Source organism: Ursus americanus, chromosome 23 (assembly GCF_024610735.1).
Source record: "Ursus americanus isolate L20-20 chromosome 23, mUrsAme1.1.p, whole genome shotgun sequence".
NCBI classification, from domain to species: domain Eukaryota; kingdom Metazoa; phylum Chordata; class Mammalia; order Carnivora; family Ursidae; genus Ursus; species Ursus americanus.
The window spans coordinates 5,267,227-5,285,161 of NC_142149.1; the positions used below are offsets into that span (position 1 = coordinate 5,267,227).

The 17,935-nt window shown below is 51.5% G+C and overlaps 1 protein-coding gene across 3 annotated transcripts in view; it reads left to right on the forward strand.

Moving 5' to 3' along the window:
• RNF157 (ring finger protein 157) overlaps positions 1–17,935 on the forward strand; it is a 73,007-nt gene that overhangs the window by 48,593 nt on the left and 6,479 nt on the right. For all 3 annotated transcript variants that reach the window (XM_087854082.1, XM_045813824.2, XM_087854083.1), the window contains exons 4-18: positions 1,296–1,442; positions 1,891–2,008; positions 2,654–2,720; positions 2,987–3,030; positions 3,399–3,446; positions 5,575–5,646; positions 6,129–6,288; positions 6,435–6,547; positions 9,060–9,298; positions 10,029–10,137; positions 12,090–12,201; positions 12,646–12,833; positions 13,115–13,180; positions 14,211–14,259; positions 15,946–16,056. In XM_087854082.1, coding sequence (XP_087710208.1) covers positions 1,296–1,442; positions 1,891–2,008; positions 2,654–2,720; positions 2,987–3,030; positions 3,399–3,446; positions 5,575–5,646; positions 6,129–6,288; positions 6,435–6,547; positions 9,060–9,298; positions 10,029–10,137; positions 12,090–12,201; positions 12,646–12,833; positions 13,115–13,180; positions 14,211–14,259; positions 15,946–16,056 — 1,643 coding nt within the window. The remainder of the gene's footprint in view (positions 1–1,295; positions 1,443–1,890; positions 2,009–2,653; positions 2,721–2,986; positions 3,031–3,398; positions 3,447–5,574; positions 5,647–6,128; positions 6,289–6,434; positions 6,548–9,059; positions 9,299–10,028; positions 10,138–12,089; positions 12,202–12,645; positions 12,834–13,114; positions 13,181–14,210; positions 14,260–15,945; positions 16,057–17,935) is intronic.

Genomic DNA, 17,935 nt, shown 5'->3' on the forward strand with positions numbered 1-17,935 from the left:
CGATAACTGCTAGGGTTGCTCTGTTTTTCCGAGATTACGAGAATAGGGTAGGTTTTGATTCAGATTTCCAGGTAAAGATGGAGGATTGAACATCTTTTGCTTCCAGTCAGAATTCACTAATAAGAGTATTTTTTAAAAGCATTAATCCAGAAGACCTGTGGGGATGGGAAAGGAGCAACAGCAGTGCAGTTTAAGGACTAGAACAAAGGCAGGTGTTAAATAACTTAGCAGGCCTGGGAGATCAGAATCCTGAGTGAGCAGAAGCAAAAGCTGAGAATCACCCAGTTAAACTGTTACCCCCAAAGGCTTAGGAATTGGCAGTAACCCCTGGACGCCGAGGTGGAAGGCGAAATGAAGCGGATTGGTGGGAAGCCTGCTGAAGAGGCCGTCAGATCCCCTCCTTTATGCCGCACAGCCAGAGCTGCCCTCCCCACACCCCGGCGGAAGGCTGGCAGACCATTCTCAATGGAAAAGTTAAAACAGAGACTCTGGACTCAGGGGACCCAGGCACAGCTAAGGTTGAATTCAGTACTAAAAATGGGGGTTAAGTGAATTTAGGTACACTGGATGTTGAACCCTCCAGCCTGCTCGCCTCATACATTCTGCCCCCAGGCCCTCGTCCAAAGAGAGAAACACTGTCTCTGAGGAAAAAATGATGCAGGAAAAGACAAATGATCAACGATTACTCTGTGGCGAAGCTGGAGTCATGTTCATATAATCAGTAATGCAGACAGGAAGGTGCTGAGCTTCCAGAAGCATGACGTACACACTGAGGGGCAGGCGTACTCATATGGGGCAGCGCAAGGAAAGAGAAAGAAATCCTGGCTCCCATGGAAGGAAGGCCATGGATGATGCCTGAAACTGAAAAGTCAAGAGTCATGCAAGCATGTTCTATAGAAACATGCAGGTAAATGACAAAATGATCAGCTAGAAGAGGCAGAGATCCTCTCTGAAGAGGAGGAAGGGGAAGGGGTGGGGCCTGCTGCTTTTGTGACAAGCCTTGTGGAAACTACGTAAACTATGGGTAGTAACTTCGATTACAGTAAAAACCTAAAAAAAAAAAAAAAAGGTCTGGCCAATGCCCAAGTGTTCACCGTAGCACTGTGAAGTAGCAGACACCACCGAAATGCCCCCCCGTAGTGGGCATGAGCCGTCATTCAGAATAAAGACGTAGGCCTAAGTCTATGGCCATAGAGAGAAGCTCACAGTGTATTAAGTTTAAAAAAAAAAAAAAAGATAAATTTAAAAATACTGATTTGCCATCCCCAAAATGCTGAGTCTTTGTGGTTTTCCAGGTGTGCAGAGGAGGTGAAGACCCCTGGAGAAGAGGCCGGCAGAGCTAAAGTCCACTACAACGTGGAGTTCACCTTTGACACTGATGCTCGGGTGGCCATCACCATCTACTATCAGGCCACGGAAGAGTTCCAGAATGGGATTGCCAGGTGAGAACGAGAGACCAAGTGAGCTGTGTCCTTCCCAGATGGGCGGTGTTCTCGCCTTCCGCACTCGCCCATGGAAGGAAACCTTTTGCAACCGCCAGGCGAGATCTGGCTCCGGAATTTGGATTTTCTTCCCCAGAGCCCCACCTCTTTAGCTTTTCCCTGCACATTGTGCCACCGTGTGCAGTGGCATGTGGCAGCGGAAACTTTCGTTTCATCAAGATGCTGTTAAACATCAGTTAAGCTACCTTTCTGTGGATGGGTGGGTTCAATGGATAAGTTCAGCAGCGTGACCAAGCAAGAGCAAAGGAAACGGTTTATTAAGGAAATATTTTCTCTCCTTTTCTTTTCTGTACCTGTTGACGTTGAGACCAGACATGGGACAGGGGAAACGGCCCCTCCGTCTGGGCTAGATTCTGACTTTCGCTTTGCTTCCCTCTTTGCTCGACAGCTACATCCCCAAAGACAACAGCCTGCAGTCGGAGACGGTGCATTACAAGCGGGGCGTGTGTCAGCAGTTCTGCCTGCCTTCCCACACCGTGGACCCCTCCGAGTGGGCGGAGGAGGAGGTGAGCTGCCTCTGGACCAGGCGACAGGCTGCCGGGCGAAGGGCAGGTTCCTCACGTGGACCCAGAGGGGCCTAGGGCCTCGTCAGGACTGCGGCCAGCGGTGCCCAGGCTGCCCGGATGCTCGGAGGCCACGCCGTCCTTCAACCCTGTGACTCCTTCATGCCCTAATGATACACCGAATGCCATTAAGTTCTCTGTTCCAAAGTAGCCCATTCACCTCGGATACTTGGAGAAAGCCGCGCTCAAAGAAAAGAACCTGCAAGTTAGAGGGCTTTATAGCCACGAGGCTTTAGAGACAAACAGTGGCCTTCCATGGAACAGACTTAGGGGGTCACGAGGTTGATGAACCAGAGCAGAGATGAAGTTAATGCTTCTTTTTTTTTGAGATTTTATTTAGTTTTTTGACAGAGAGGGGGAGAGAGAGCACGAGCAAGGGGAGGGGCAGAGGGAGAAGCAGGCTCCTTGCTGAGCAGGGAGCCCGACTCAGGGCTCGATCCCAGGACCCTGGGATCATGACCTGAGCCAAAGGCAGACGCTTAACCGACTGAGCCACACAGGCGCCCGAAGCTAATGCTTCTTGACGACACCTCCCTCCCTAATGAATTACTGTGCCATTTCAACATGTTCCCTTTTCTCTCCCTTTAGCTTGGCTTCGATCTGGACCGAGAGGTTTACCCTTTAGTGGTCCACGCCGTGGTGGATGAAGGAGACGGTAATGGGCACTTTCTTCTTTCACTGTGCGCCCTGCTCTTTTTCGTGCACGAACAGCACGCCCTCTCCACGGGCATCAGGCAGGCGGTCTCTGTGTCCCCGTGCGCTCCTCAGGCGGACGAGAGCAGCACTGGGTTACAGAATGCGCCCTTTCGCCTCATGGCCTAGAGCATTGGTTTGCCAGTTGCGGGGAATCGGGGAAGGTAGATGGGCATCAAAGTGTGTTGTTGGGCTTTCTTCCTCATCCATGTGCCTTTCTCTTTTCAGAGTATTTTGGCCATTGCCATGTACTGCTGGGCACTTTCGAAAAGGTGAGTAGGGCCTCACTTTGTTGTGTTTACCTGGCTTTCGTGCGGGGTCGCGGGCAGCCCTGTCTGCCGGCTGCCTGAAGCAGCAGGATGGGTCCGGCTCGGAAGCTGTGGTCGAGCCGAAGGAGCCCCACACTGGGTGCTACCCTGGGGTCTAGTTCCAGCCCTGCTGCCAGCTTGCTGCATGACCTGCAGCTCCCGAGGCCTCCGTTCCCTTTTCTTAAAATGGGAAGGTCAGATTGGATACTTGGAAGGCCCTGCGGGGGTGAGGCGTCTGTAATCACACGCATGTATAATCGAGAGCAGTAACCAAGAACACCTGGTGCCTTCTTGCCCTCCTTCCAGGTCATAACTGTCCTCTTTCATTCCAGCACACGGATGGGACTTTCTGCGTCAAGCCCCTCAAACAGAAACAAGTGGTAAGTATTTGATGGCCAGGGGTCCTTGGTGTCCCCCACCCTTTTTTCTTTTCATCTCTCTCTCCTTCTCTTTTTTTCTCTTTTGCTAGGCACCCTTCTTCCCCCCCTCTTTTTTTAATCAAAGAAAAGTAAAAAGGGAGTACTTTTGTGTGTTAGAAACTCCTTGGGTGGCCTGAAAGGAATATTGATCTTGGGTGTCTTTATTGTTCCAGAATTGTTGGTGGTAAGGCGGCCATTATCTGAGCAAGGACTTGAGAAGTGAAAGGACAAGATTTGTCTCTTGACATTAGGCTTAGGGAGAGCTCTTTTTATTCAAAATGCCAGGGTGAGAGACCTTCCAAGCTAAAGGATAAAGTGTTGGGGTCCAATTCAGAGCCAATTAGGGCCCTTGGCTTAATTCATCCCACCACTGCTTTTCTAATATCCCGAGTTTACTGGCCATCTGCCCCTTCCAGAATGACCGGCAAGTTACACGTACATCTGCTCCTAACCCCCGCCGGGTGCCAGCACATTCTTTTCCACTTTTGCCAGAATGGGAGCAGAGACAGAGACAGTGAGGAGGGGAGAGTGGTTCCAGGGGCATTGGCAGGCCCCCCTGCAGATGGGTGATAGATGTCTGAAATTCTGCACTATTCATTGTTGGGGGTTAAGTGTTCTCCCCTCTTCATGAGGTCAATAGCAGTCAGTAACACCTGAGTATAAATTTGTTGATAATATCCTTTCCAATTTAATGAATCAGTAGGTTGAAACAAGTTTTAAAAGGCAGAGGAGAAAACAGATCCTGAGCCCAAGGTACTGCCTGGGAAGGCCAGGCCTTGGTGAGTTGTCTCATGGGAAGGCCTCATTCTCCAGGACATCTAGGGAGGATGGAAAGGCTAGGGTAGCTCAAGGTAAATGGTTTATCTATTTTCCTATTGGTAGCTTGACATTAGCAAAAGACTCTGTCAAACTGGAGAGTGGGTTATGAAGTCAGCGACTGGCTAGGTCTTAGAGGAGGGGATCAGTGGGACAGAGGTGAAGCAGAGGGAGGAGTGAGCTCACATAGAGAAACAAGGGAAGGGCCTGCTTTGGCACTAACATGGCTCAGGCTAGGGGAAGTGGGCATGGAAGTTGAGGTTTTAAGGAATAGGGCCCAGAGGCTCATTGGCCATGTGGGTGGCAGGTGGCTCATGCAGGTACAGGGCCTCAATCGGCCTCCCTTCAAGGTCCTACTGTCTCTCTGTCTCTCTTCTCATGTTTTCCCTTCCGCTCCACCCCTTGCCTGTTTCTCCTCTCTTTCTTTCTCTGTTCCATTCCTTTATTATTTTTTTCTAAGATTTATTTATTTATGGGGTGCCAGAGTGGCTCAGTGGGTTAAGCATCCGACTCTGGATTTCAGCTCAGGTCATGATCTCAGGGTCGTGGGACTGAACCCCACATTGGGCTCCATGCTCAACAGGGAGTCTGGTGGAGAGTCTCCCTCTCCCTTTCCCTCTACCCCTCCCTGCTTGTACGCTCTCTCTCTCTCTAATTAAATAAATTCATCTTTAGAAAAATAAAATCCTTTTTAAAAAAGATTTATTTATTTTAGAGAGAGAGGGTGTGAGGTGGGGAGGGAGAGAGAAACTTCAGCAGACTTTGTGCTCAGCACAGAGCCCCATGCAGAGCTCGGTCTTGCCACCCTGAGATCATGACCTGAGCCAAAACCAAGAGGCGGATGCTTAACTGACTGCGCCACCCAGGCACCTCTGCATTCCTTTATTTTTATGATGCCTACATGTCACTTCTATTACTAGCTAATGCTTTTATTTCGATGCATATCCTTCCACCCTTTTGCTAGTCTGTGCTTTGCTTAACTCTGCTTTCCTGACTGTCTGCAGCAGTGAGCTGCAGCACACGCGTTAGCGTCGCCTTCGTGAACTTTCATGTTCCCTGTTGGGCATAATGGTGGATGAATTAAACATTTGATTTTCTTTTCCCTGGCAAAGAGAAAAACATAAGTAAATAAAAGCATCCTTTGCTTGTCTAGGCCTTTGATTTTTTTCATTGTGAATCAGTAGTCCTTGGTTACCAGAGAAGGTTGAGGGGCGAGTTCCCCCTTCTCTCCGTGGAGCCAGCCTGCCGTTGAACTTTGCTGTTTGCTCTCCAGGTAGATGGGGTCAGCTACCTCCTTCAGGAGATCTATGGAATCGAAAACAAGTACAACACACAAGATTCTAAGGCAAGTTCTGTGCAAAATTCTGAATGTACTTTTCCCAGGAGGCAAAGGGAGAAATGCTCTGATAAAGCTAGGCTATAGGTATGTAGCGTGCCGAACTCTGAAATCAGTCTGGTCCGAGGAGGGTGTTTGCTTATATCACCTTGGAAATGAAAAGCATCAGCAGGTTTGGATGAGTTCCTCTGCAGAGCTCTGGCCACTCAGTGACCTGGCTACCCCCCAGTGTCCCACATGGCCCCCGCCCTTCCCTGTGTGGTCTCCTAACCTCTCCAGCCCGACAGTCTGAGCCCCTAGGATGGCTAGAGAGAAACAGCTCCGAAAATAAGTGAAACCCAGTAAGCGAAGGCACTTGCTGAACTATAAAGTCCAGAGTCAATGTAAGATTTTGTTCTTACTCGTCTCAGCTCTTCAGGCAAGCTGCTTGTAAAGAAAACAGGACACGAAGGTCTTTGTGTCACTGGCTACGTTTCTGTCTCCTGGGACAGGTGGCTGAGGACGAAGTAAGCGATAACAGTGCTGAGTGTGTGGTGTGTCTCTCAGATGTCCGGGACACCTTGATTCTGCCCTGTCGCCACCTTTGCCTGTGTAACACGTGTGCCGACACCCTTCGCTACCAGGCCAACAACTGCCCCATCTGCCGACTGCGTGAGTCCCAGAGCCGTAAGCCGAGACCAGACAGCAGGCTCTGCAAACTGACCGCCGCTGGGAGGGGGCACTGGGGTTTCTGCCCGGGCTCCTGTTCATCCTGACTCCTGCATCAGGGTGGCTGACGACAGCCTGTTTCCTTCTAGCCTTCCGGGCGCTGCTTCAGATCCGGGCCATGAGGAAAAAATTGGGCCCCTTGTCCCCCACCAGCTTTAACCCCATCATCTCGTCCCAGACGTCTGACTCAGAAGAGCATTCGGTGAGTGGGGCTGGGCACCAGGACCACCCGGGAAGCGAGCGTTCTGGTCTCCTTGCTGGCTCTTTGCACCTTTCATCCTTCTTTACCTGACTTTGCAACAAGTAATTAAACCTTGGCACACTGCAGTATTTAGTAAGCTGGCTGAGGTCACGTTGTATTAAAACCAACCAGTATTACAACGGAAAATTGGATACTGATCGTTAAATCCCCCTTTTCCTCCCTGGGAACTCGGCATCCAGTTAATATTTACCGTGCCTGGTCGGCTTGCAGCCGCACCCCAGTCGGGAGCTCCCCCTAAGCAGGAACAAGGGCATGATTGTTTTGCATTTGAATACAATTTACTAGGTTTATCTGGGGCCTCCAAGGAGGTGACTGTTTTTCTTTATCCCGTTCCATGGCTCCAGCACCTGGGAGCCAAGTGGATGGCATACTTCACTTCCGTGTCACGGTGCAAGTAGCTGGCGCGCGAGCGCAGCCTCAGAGCTGTGTGGTCCTAGCAGAGGCCGTCTCCACATTCACACACGAGTGGAGGAGAGCCACCCTCCAGTACGTGGTATTAGGATAATTAGTTAGCTATTTAGGGAGGAAAAATCAGCTTAGCACTTCAGTCCTTACCAGATTAACAAATGAATTCCAGACAGAGTAACTAGTTAACTATATTAAAGCAAACCAAAGCAAACCAAACATTAAAGACTGAGAATACATTCTAGCTGATTCTTTAGTTGACTTTGAATGGGAGAGGACTCTCTAAGCTTAAAAGCAGAGGAATGCTACAGGAAAGTGTAGATTTTACCACATAAAAAAATTAAAAGCTCAGATGTGAGAAGATGTGTAAAGGATTACAATTAAAAATCAAACAATGAATCATTTAATGTCTTCACAACATTTCTATCAGAGAGAAGCCTAATATATTTGCCATGGCTCCTATAAATCAAACAAAATAAACGGACAAAGGATATTTTTTAAAATTCTCAGAAGAGGAAAAAAAATTAAAATTAAAGTAAAAAAAAATAAAATTCTCAGAAGAGGATGCTTAGCTGGTTAAGCATCTTTTTTTTTTTTAAGTTAACCACATTAAATATCCACAATATTCAAATCAAAATGAGATACCATTTTTCACCTTTCAGATTCGAAAGCTTTTTGAAAGAGACTCCATGGGGGGCACCTGGGGGGCACAGTCAGTCAAGTGGGGTTAAGCATTTGTTTCAGGTCAAGAGCTTACAGTCCTGAGACTGAGCCCGCATTGAACTCAGTGCTGAGTGAGGAAAGAGTCTGCTTCAGATTCTCTTTCCTTCTCCTTCCCCCTCTGCTCCTCCCCGTGCTCGCTTGCACCCCACATGCACTTGTGTGCACTCTCAAATAAATAAATAAATAGATAAGTAAGGGGCACCTGGGTGGCTCAGTCAGTTAAGCATCTGCCTTCGGGTCAGGTCATGATCCCAGGGTCCTGGGATCGAGCCCCACATCGGGCTCCCTGCTCAGCGGGGAGTCTGCTTCTCTCTCTCCCCCTGCCTGCTGCTCCCCCTGCTTGTGCTCTCTCTCTCTCTCTCTCACTCTCTCTGTCAAATAAATAAATAAAATCCGAAAGAAAGAAAGAAAGAAAGAAAGAAAGAAAGAAAGAAAGAAAGAAAGAAAGAAAGAAAACCATTTAAATTAATTAATTACATCTTTAAAAAAGGAGAAAGACTCCATGCTGGCAGAGAAGCAGTTAAAGTAGGCTCTCTGTACCGCTTATAGGAGTGCGACTGGAAGGATCATCGAAGAAACAAAACAGAATAGCTGTATGCATCAAGAGCCTTAAAAACATTTCTATCTGGTAGTCTAAGATTCAGAATTTAATACCAAGAAAACAATCTGGAAAAAAAAAAAAGAGGTTTGTGGGAACATCTCTCTAATTGCTCGCTTAATAAAACCAATTGGATCTTCAAAAAAATAAAGATTTGTGCACAGGGGTGTTCCTCAAAAAGTGGTTTACAGTAGGAAATGTTGGACACAGCTAAATCCCCAGCATGAGTAGAAGGGGTAGGAAACGTAGACTCTGTGAAAAGGGGACGTATATGAAGGGAAATATTTATGTTTGCTGACATAAGCGGGATATAAAATTGTTATTTACAGAGTGTAACTGTGTAAACCATACAGAGAAAAAGAATTGGAAGAAAATATACCAGAATGGTAATAAAAGTTTTATTTTGGGCGATTTGATTACTGATACGTCCCCCCACCACCACCTTTTTTTTTTTTACCTTTATATGTTTTCCAAATTTCCTATAATGCACATATATTTCCATTATAATTTAAAAAATAAACATTACCGAAAAGTTAATCTACAAGTGGAATCTAGGAATATGGGTTTCTGTGACATTTTATCTTTCTTTAGCCTCTTCTGCAGAAGCTCTTCTTGCCAGACCAGATGTAAAAGAAAACATTTTTTCAGTGTAGAGCAAGAAACATGATCCTGCCATAAAACAAAGAGTACTTAATTAATTTTTCAACCTGCCTCTGATTCCCCTAGTCCTCAGAGAACATTCCACCTGGCTATGAAGTGGTGTCTCTTCTGGAAGCCCTCAATGGGCCCCTCACCCCATCCCCAGCGGTCCCTGCCCTCCACGTGCTTGGAGATGGCCACCTGTCAGGAATGCTGCCCTCCTACGGCAGCGATGGCCACCTGCCCCCTGTCAGGACGCTCTCCCCGCTCGACCGCCTGTCTGACTGCAGCAGCCAAGGGATCAAGCTCAAAAAGAGTCTCTCCAAGTGAGTGGTTGGTGCTCAACAGTGTTGACCCTAGGGTCCCTGCTGATAGGCCTTCATTGCATCTTTCCCCTCCTCAGTACTAGCTCACGTCCTGGGTCCCCGGGGCAGTGTAGACCCTTTGGGCTGTTCCCAGAGCTCTTCGCTGCACGGGAGACGTGGGGCTAACACTCTGGTAGAAGGTTATCTCACTCCTTAGGGGGCAGAAGTAAGGCGGCAGGTGGGGACTTAGGAGAATCCAGACAGGCAAATCTCGTGTGTTTTTGGTGGGCAGCTGGGGTATGGGGAAGAGGACATCCCTAGGGTCATTGATACTCCCACGGGGAGCATCGCTTAGTCTAAAGACTGGAGGGAACTGTGATCTGTTTCTGTACCTCTTCAGCATTTAAACCCGACTGGGCACAGCCATGAGAAGCCTTCTGTGGCAGAGTCAAAGAGCACATTTTATAGATAAAAATATTGAGATCCTAAAAATGTCAGTGGTTTTTCCCCGGCTCAGACACAAGTTATTGAAGGAGTTAAAGGTAAAGCGGAGATTTTCTGACACCCAGAAGAGCTCTCAGTCCCTCCTGAGTGGTCTTTCCCACCTCCGTCCTTTTCCTTAAGATCTGGGTTTCCCTCCGCTTCCCCTCTGGGCCCTCTTCTTCCTGTGGAGTCCGGCTAACGGGAGTGCAGGCCAGTCTGTTTTTCATGCGGGTGCTGGCTTCAGGAGCTCCTCTCCGGACTTCTGCAGGTCTGTTTCCCAGAACTCTTCCGTGCTGCATGAAGAGGAAGATGAGCGTTCTTGCAGCGACTCAGAGACCCAGCTCTCTCAGCGGCCGTCAGCCCAGCATCTGGAAGAGGTAATCTCATTCTCCGTTTCTTGGACGTTGGCCTGCAGGTGCTTTCGTCCCACCGGCCTCTCCAGGTCCATCCACTTTCATTCACTCCTCAGGCACCTTGGAACACTCTTTGAGACAGCAGCCAAGGTTTCTTTCCACTTATTCTTTCAACGATGTATTGAGCCTGTGTTACGTGCCTGGAACAATAGCAATATGGAGATGACAAAAGTCCTCACCTTTGTGGCACTGAGAGTCTTGATATTGGGGTTGGGATGGACCCCCAGGCAGTAAAAACTGACTGTGTCAGACGGTGCTGTGGATCAGATGGGGAGAGAGGGAGCTCGAGGCTAGAGGTGGGGGTTGCTGTCTTTAAGGGGTAGTCTGTGGACGGAGAATGAAGGACATGAGAAAGTGTGTGCAAATGTCTGAGGAAATCAGGTTCTAGGCATAGGGACAGCGGCCGAAGAGCCCGGCACAGGGGCGCTGGGAGCCCGATGCAGTGCTGCCCGTGAGCGCCGCGGGCTCTGTTTAGCAGGCGTATGACACCTGCTGTCTATACGGCAGTGAGCTGGGGAAACTGCAACAATCAAAGAGGATAAAGTGGCCCCTGACCTTGGGTGCTCGGGGTCTAGCTGGGGACCGGACATGCACACAGGTTACGGTGCTACATCTCGCACATAGTTGTTCAGTACATATTTTTTGGGTGGATGAATGATGCTTTTGCTTTCAAGATTTATTTATTTACTTGTGAGAGAGACAGAGAGAGCGGGTGCATGTGTTCAAGTAGGAGGAGGAGCCGAGGGAGAGAATCTCGAGCAGACTCCCTGCTGAGCGTGGAGCCTGACACGGCACCCATTCCACGGCCCATGAGATCATGACCTGACCTGAAACCAAGAGTCGGATGCCTAACTGCCTGAGCCACCCAGGTGCCCCTGAATGAATGAATCCTAGCTATAGAGAATGAATGAATCTTAACTATAGAGATCTCCCCCCATAACAGGGACAGTACTGTCCTGTGGCAGAGACACAAGAGATTATGTTAAGTGGAGAAGACCAGGGAAGTGTGCTGGAGGAATCATGTGAGCTGGATCTTGGCATTTTTTTAGACTCGTAGAGAAAGGCAAGAGAAGCATTCCAGTTGGTGGGGCAGTCCATGCAAACGCCCAGAGCCAAAGCTGGGGTGCTGAGCAAGCCAGGGTTACGTGAGAGCGTGGCCCACAAAGGCCCCCCTCTGCAGCTGCAGACCAGGCTCCCAGAGAGCAGCGGAGCCCTCGGGAGGACTCCCTGGCTCAGGCAGGACAGAGTGCCTGAACTCCAGGAAAAACAGAACTCCTTCGGGTGCCTGGCTGGCTCAGTTGGTGGAGCTCGTGACACTTGATCTCAGGGTCGTGAGTTCGAGCCCCATGTTGGGCATGGAGCCTACTTTAAAAAACAAAAAAAACACAGAACTCGTGGAGAAAAGGGGATGGGGACAGAATCCCCATGTGCCTGGGACGGGGTGAGGGTACTGGCCCAGGTGGCTGGTAGCTGGGTGTCAGGAGTGGGTCAGGAGGCAAAGGTAGCATTTGTGTGAGGTCGGTAGAGCTAGAACTAACCCGATATCCAAGTGGGGCCACCTCGCAGGTAGTGAGGCCTCTGCTGGTTTTGTGTTCTCCTTCAGAAGGAAAGCGGTTTCTAATCCTGGGAAACCCGGGTGTTCCCGTGTCACAGCTGCTGGGTGACCTGTGTCACCTGAGCTCCAGTCTTTGCATGGCCCGAGCAGATGCTGAGCCCCAGGCAGGGTGTGCTGACTGAAGTTGGCATCTCCCCTGGGAGGCAGCCCTTCCAGCCCAGGGCTGCAGGGGAGTGAGGACAAAAGAAAAACCGCCCCTGCTCTGCACGTAGTCTCCTGACGCTGGGGCCCTCGGGCCTCCCGGTGTCCCCCTCCTTCCCCGGGCCCCTGGCCCTCACACGCTTCCTCTCTTTCCCCCCAGGAATGTGGTGTAACCCCAGAAAGTGAGAATCTTACCCTGTCATCCTCGGGAGCTATTGACCAGTCGTCTTGCACAGGGACGCCTCTCTCTTCCACGATCTCCTCCCCAGAAGGTACACGAGGGAGTGGGAGTAATTGCACGTTCTTCTTCTCAGCCCAGTCCTCGGCGCTCCTGACAGCCCCTCCAGAGGGCCTCAGGGCCGGCAGGTTGATACCTAAGCTGCATGAAAACCAGGCCCCTCTCAGAGGCCGGGGGGTCCTGCTGACAGCTGCGGGGAGGGCTCATCTCACCCCCGGCCCTGCCATCATGGGCTCCTTGAACGCTGAGTCAGGGACAAGCGGATCCTTGCTCCCTGGGTTGAGTTCTGAGCTCGAAAATGTGAAGGAGCAGAACCTCGGAACACCTGAAACCTACACCTTTGTGGGCAAGGGTGTGGCAAGGCCACCGTGGTCCCCCACTGGCCGCGCGAGCACCGGGAGGCCGCTCGGCTCCTCAGTCAGCAACCAGAAGCCGTGCCTGACCTCCAGTCTCCTTCCTTCCACCCCTGTCTCTACAGACCCTGCCAGCAGCAGTCTGGCCCAGTCGGTCATGTCCATGGTGTCCTCCCAGAGCCAGCACTCCCAGATCAGCACCGACACGGTCTCCTCCATGTCCGGCTCCTACATCGCCCCGGGCACTGAGGAAGAGGGAGAGGCTCTCCCTTCGCCCCGGGCCGCCAGCGGGGCGCCCTCAGAAGAAGGAGAGGTAAGGGAGGAGCCCGGGGAGCATCTTTGCTGCTCTGTGCTCTGCACACGCGTCCAGAGTAGCTCAGGCCAGGGTCTGCCAGGGATGCCTGCCAGTCGCCCGCTGTGCTGGGAAGGAGTGCCATGGACAGCAAGGTAGGGCCATGGAATCAAAGACCCCCACGCCTGATTCTTCCATCTGGTGTCACTTCCGCCCCGAGGACTTGGTTTCAGTCCACGGCCCTGCGGGCGGGGTAGGAGAACCGTGGCATCTGTGCCTTGATGTCTGTCGCTCTTTGGCAGGTGATGCCGTCCTCATCTCCAGACAGCAACTTCGTCGGCCTCGCCGCTGAAGAGCAGGACGCCGAGGTACCGCCGATGGCAGGCAGCAGGGCTCCCTCCCATCAGAGGGACTGTTGGCGCTGGCGGGGGATGCAGTAGGATGGGGGCTGTTCTGGAAGAAACCTTCTGAGGTGGCATATCTGGCTCAGTTAGGGGTGGGAGTGGTGTAGAGGGAAGAGCAGCCACGCTGGTCAGTGGACTGTCCCTTACTTAGCTCAGCGCACTGGTCGCTGTGTAAGAGGCGTGGGGTGAGTCCTGGAGGGAACCCTTCCCGGCCAGACCCTAGACCTGAGGATGTGTTCGTCCTTCGTTCACTTAGTATTTACCCAGAATGACTGTGTCGCAGGCACCTCCTGGCACTGGAAGACATAAAGACCCCAGTGACCTGGTTTTAGCCTCCCCCATCCCCTCCACCCCCAACTATATATCCTCATCCAGAGGTGCCTGGCTGGCTCAGCAACTCTTGATCTCAGGGTCATAAGTTCGAGCCCCATGTTGGGTATAGAGACTACAAAAAACTAAATCAACTATGTACTCATCCAGGAGCCCCATGGCAGGTGGTGGGGACAGGATTACAATTCAGCACAGAATGCCCTGACAGAGGTGTTCAGGAAGTGCTGAAACACCCAGGTCACAGTGAGGTCACTAGAACTTTTTCTTGAGCCAGATGCTCTCACAGGAGTATCCGGATACGGCTTGGGGTCCTCAGGAATTTCTGGAAGTTTTAGGATCTTACTATTTGCTTTTTCATTTGACAGCATTTATTTCCACCTTCAAGAGACAGTATGAGCTAAACTGTTACCAAGGTTCTTCCTGACATTCCCTGGGTCCATCTGTAACGGGCCTCAGACCTGGTCCCCACGGGCAGACCATGCCTTTCCCAAACAAAATCTGTCTCTGCCCAGGCTCCTAGGTTCCTCAGACATGATGGGAGATGTATACTGTTGATGAGGGCCCTGCAGTGAGATACCATTAGGCCAGTTACTTCTGTCTTCAGCTGATCAATATATTCATTTTACTGCTATTATAGACTCATAGCGCCTTCCTTCTGTCCTAGGGAAATGATGTCATAGAGGAAGAGGACGGATCGCCCACACAAGAAGATGGTAAAAGACCTGGTCTTTTGCTCCCTCTTATTAGATTTCTTTCCTGGGTCTTCTTTAAAGGGTACAGAAAGGGGCACTGGTAGGACTCGGCGGCTCTCCTCAGTTGTGCGGCTCTTGGGGAAAGCTTGTCTTATTGATGAAATATCAGAGCCAACAGGGTGTTTGAGGACCGCGGCGGTCTTCTTGGCTCTTTCCAGGCCTCAGCACCAAGGGCGTCAGGACAGAGCTGCTGCAGAAAGGACATGGGAACTCTGTATTTGCGGGGACTAGGTTCTGAAGCTTCTTGGGCAGCCCCATCACCTCCCTCGCCACTTCCGCTTTTCGGCCGAGCCCCACAGAGCTGCTCTGGCGGCCCTCCACTTGGGAGAAAGGACTGTTAGGCAGTTGGTTTGGTCTTGCTTTAGTGAAGAAGCTGGCCGACGTTGCGGTAGCAGAGGGACCTGAGGGGCCAGCGGGCACAGAGAAGGTGTGAGAAAGAGTCTGACACCAGCAGCTCAGTGTGGGCAAGTATTGGTAGGCTTTACTCAGGCCTGCATTATATCCTCAGATGGAAGCATTTTGTGTCCAGGAAGGCTGGGAGAGAAGGAATGGTCTACAGAGCAAGGAAGTGGGAAGAGGAGGTGGGGCTGGGAGAATTCCCCTGGGAATGGAATTCCGCCAGCTCCGGGAGCCAACATTTGTGCCCTGGGCTGCTCTGAGGGGCCTGCTGCAGAAGGGGGCACTTCCAAAGCAGACCCGGACCCCAGCCTGGACAGATGTCATCCTAGTTGCTTCTGCTTTAGCGTTGGCCATTGCTTGGGGGGTCCAGGGGTGTGCATGCTGGCCTGACCACTCCGCCTGAGCCAGTCGCCCCAAAGGAGGGCCTGGCCGCCAAGGCTGTGCCTCCGCCGCACTTGCACGCCAGCCCAAGACAGGGTCGGGCGCTTCATCGACTCGGTGGATGCCTTCAGTGCTCGGGGTTCCCAAGTCACCCTCTGCCATCGCTTCCCCCCCCTAGAATGTTCGCTTCTGAAAAATGCCGGGTGGCGGGCGGTTTCCGCCTGACATTCCATAGCCCACACGATGGATTTATGTTTTTTCCTCTCCCTTTCATCAAGAGAAAACCGGAGGCGTGGGGGAAGCTAGAAAAAATAACATCTGAAACCTTCCCCTTCCCTTTACACGTCCGTACGTTTCTGCTCAGACCCTTAAAACACACTCAAAATAACAAACTAAGTTTCATAGGAAAATAAAACATAATTTTGTGAATGTGGTGATCCTGACTAATATGCAAAATTATGGAACCTGCGACCTTTAGTTTTTGTTTTATGTATTTATCATCTTACAGAGCCTTGTGGTCATAAACACCGATGCGCCCCAACAGACACAGGCAAGAGCGGGGGCAGCCTCTCTCCACGCCCCCGTGCGGCTCTCTGTGGAGCCCACATCCCACAGCCCTCCCCAGTGGTCTCCACACCGGCTGGGAAGGGGCCAGTTCGGGAGACAGGGCAGGACAGAGCCAAAACACAGACAGGCCCACAGAGTTTGATTCCTTTATTGTCCACTCTTTACCCACTTAATTACTGTCTTTTTTTTAACATATGATTTGATTTTTTTTGTCTCCATCCTTAAGACTTTTTTTTAAGGACAGCAAAGCAGAGAAAAAATACAGCCAGGCCCTCTCTAACTGCGTTAACTCCGTTACAGGCCAGAGGACATGCGCATTTCTAGGTATGGAGTGTGACAATAACAATGACTTTGGCATCGCCAGCGTGAAAGCACTGGACAATAAGCTGTGCCCTGAGGTCTGCTTACCCGGTGAGTGGCCGTCTGCTGGACATGAACTTGGTGGGAGACGCTCCCCTGCTCGCACCCCTGCTCTCACCCTGGGACACCCAGCTCCTGCCCTGCCCTTCCAGCAAGAAGTCCTGGGCCGTGCTAGGATGCTGGAAGCCAGATGCTGGAAGGAAGTGAGGAGGCCTCAGGAGAGTCCTTGAACTTTGTGCTCAGAGCAGACCCTGCTCTGAGCAAGACTGTTAGGACAGAAAGACAGGAGTAAAACCCCCTCTCCTTCTGAATTGGCCTGACCACAGCCCTCCACCCCGATCCTGGGGGTCCCACGGCAGGTGGCCTGGTCTTGTTTTCATCAACAGGAAGTCTGAGGCAGACCCTGCCTCTCTGAGAAGGTCTTGGAAAGCTAGCCTGAGTCCTTGAAAAGGGGATCCGATCATCCGATCCCTTGCTCCTCGGAAGGAGTTTGTTTCGTTAGGAACAGGGAGGAATTGGAAAGCTGATGTGGTTTCGATTAGCACGTGGCTCTCTGAGCCAGTGAGCTTTGGGTTACCAGTCTCATTGTGCCTATTAGACTTGGATCCCAGAGGAGAGGTCAGGGGTCGAGGGTGACTGTGCTCCCTGGAGCCCTAACTTTAAATTTGGCCAGGGCTATCCACATGCCCCTTGTCCCTTCTCCTGATACTAAGCCGAACCTGGGATGACTTCTTACGCAGGAACCGTGCTAGTCACACCGTGAGCCCTCACCTCCTTCTAGTCTGTGTGCTCACTCGGGGACTCCATGAACCGCTTCCCTGAAGCCAAGTCTTGCCCAGGTGGACGAGGTCAAAACCGGCCTCCTGATTTCACGGCAGAGATCACCCTCCATGTTGTGGTGTTTGTAAGCTCTTCGACATCCCCTGAAACGAAGACTTACTTGAACTTCAGGACAGCCACGTCACATCACGGGTCCAGTGCTTTACTCGCTCAGCGAAGCGTCTAGAGGCGTTGGAGCAGCGCAGCCTCCTATGGCGGCCGCTGTCCGTCAGCCCGTGAGAGACACCGGGCCTCGCATGCCCGGCCCCACACAGGCTGGTGGCCAGGAAGCCGTAATTCCCAGAACATGCTTTCTCCAGCCTTTCAAAGGCCTCTCTCTGGTTGTTTTCTATTTAGTGTGTCCTGAAGATACTGCCCAGGACGCTTCACGTTCCCTGAGGCCAAAAGATGCCATGTCAATCCTGCTGCTTCTCCCGCCTGCCGGCGGAGGAGGGAGCGTGGACCCAGTCAGGCCTGGACTGGAGCTGTGGGGCCCGGGCACACGTCACCTCCTGCCTTCCCACTCCTTACCTCGCTTCCGTCTGTCCATTTGTTTTTCACGTCTTTTTGCCAAACGTAAATCTGTCTGTCTGGTTTGTTTCTTTTGAAGCTCATTTCTGTTACGTAGCCTTCGTGTGGAAGTTCATGTTCACTGCGCCAGCCCTGTCCCTGCCCCCTGGCCACGCTGTGTCCAACACCGCGCTTGCCGGGCGTGCGCACGTCCCAGAGGCTCCTGCTTACGTTGCCAGTCCTGACTGGCAAGGGCCTGCATTCGATAGGTTCTCTGAGAAAAAATATTTGCAAAGGTATATTAATCCCTGCTCCACGAAATACGGGGATGCTTCTGTGGCAGGCGTAATGAGGAGGATTTGATTTGGCTTTCCTGTGTCATTAGTCGGGAAAGATGACATCTCTGTCCTCTCTGCCCTGTGTCTGTGGCCGCTCCATAGCAGCCATCCTTTGGCTAGGCTCCTGCCTCCCTCGAGGGGCGCCCCCACCCACTGGTCAGAGGATTTGGTCAGAGGGAGCTGCTGGGAACAGTTTTAGCCAACCGTGCTGGTGGAAATGGAGCTTGTTCCTTCTGCTTCCTCCTCCTCCTGACCCCCTCCGG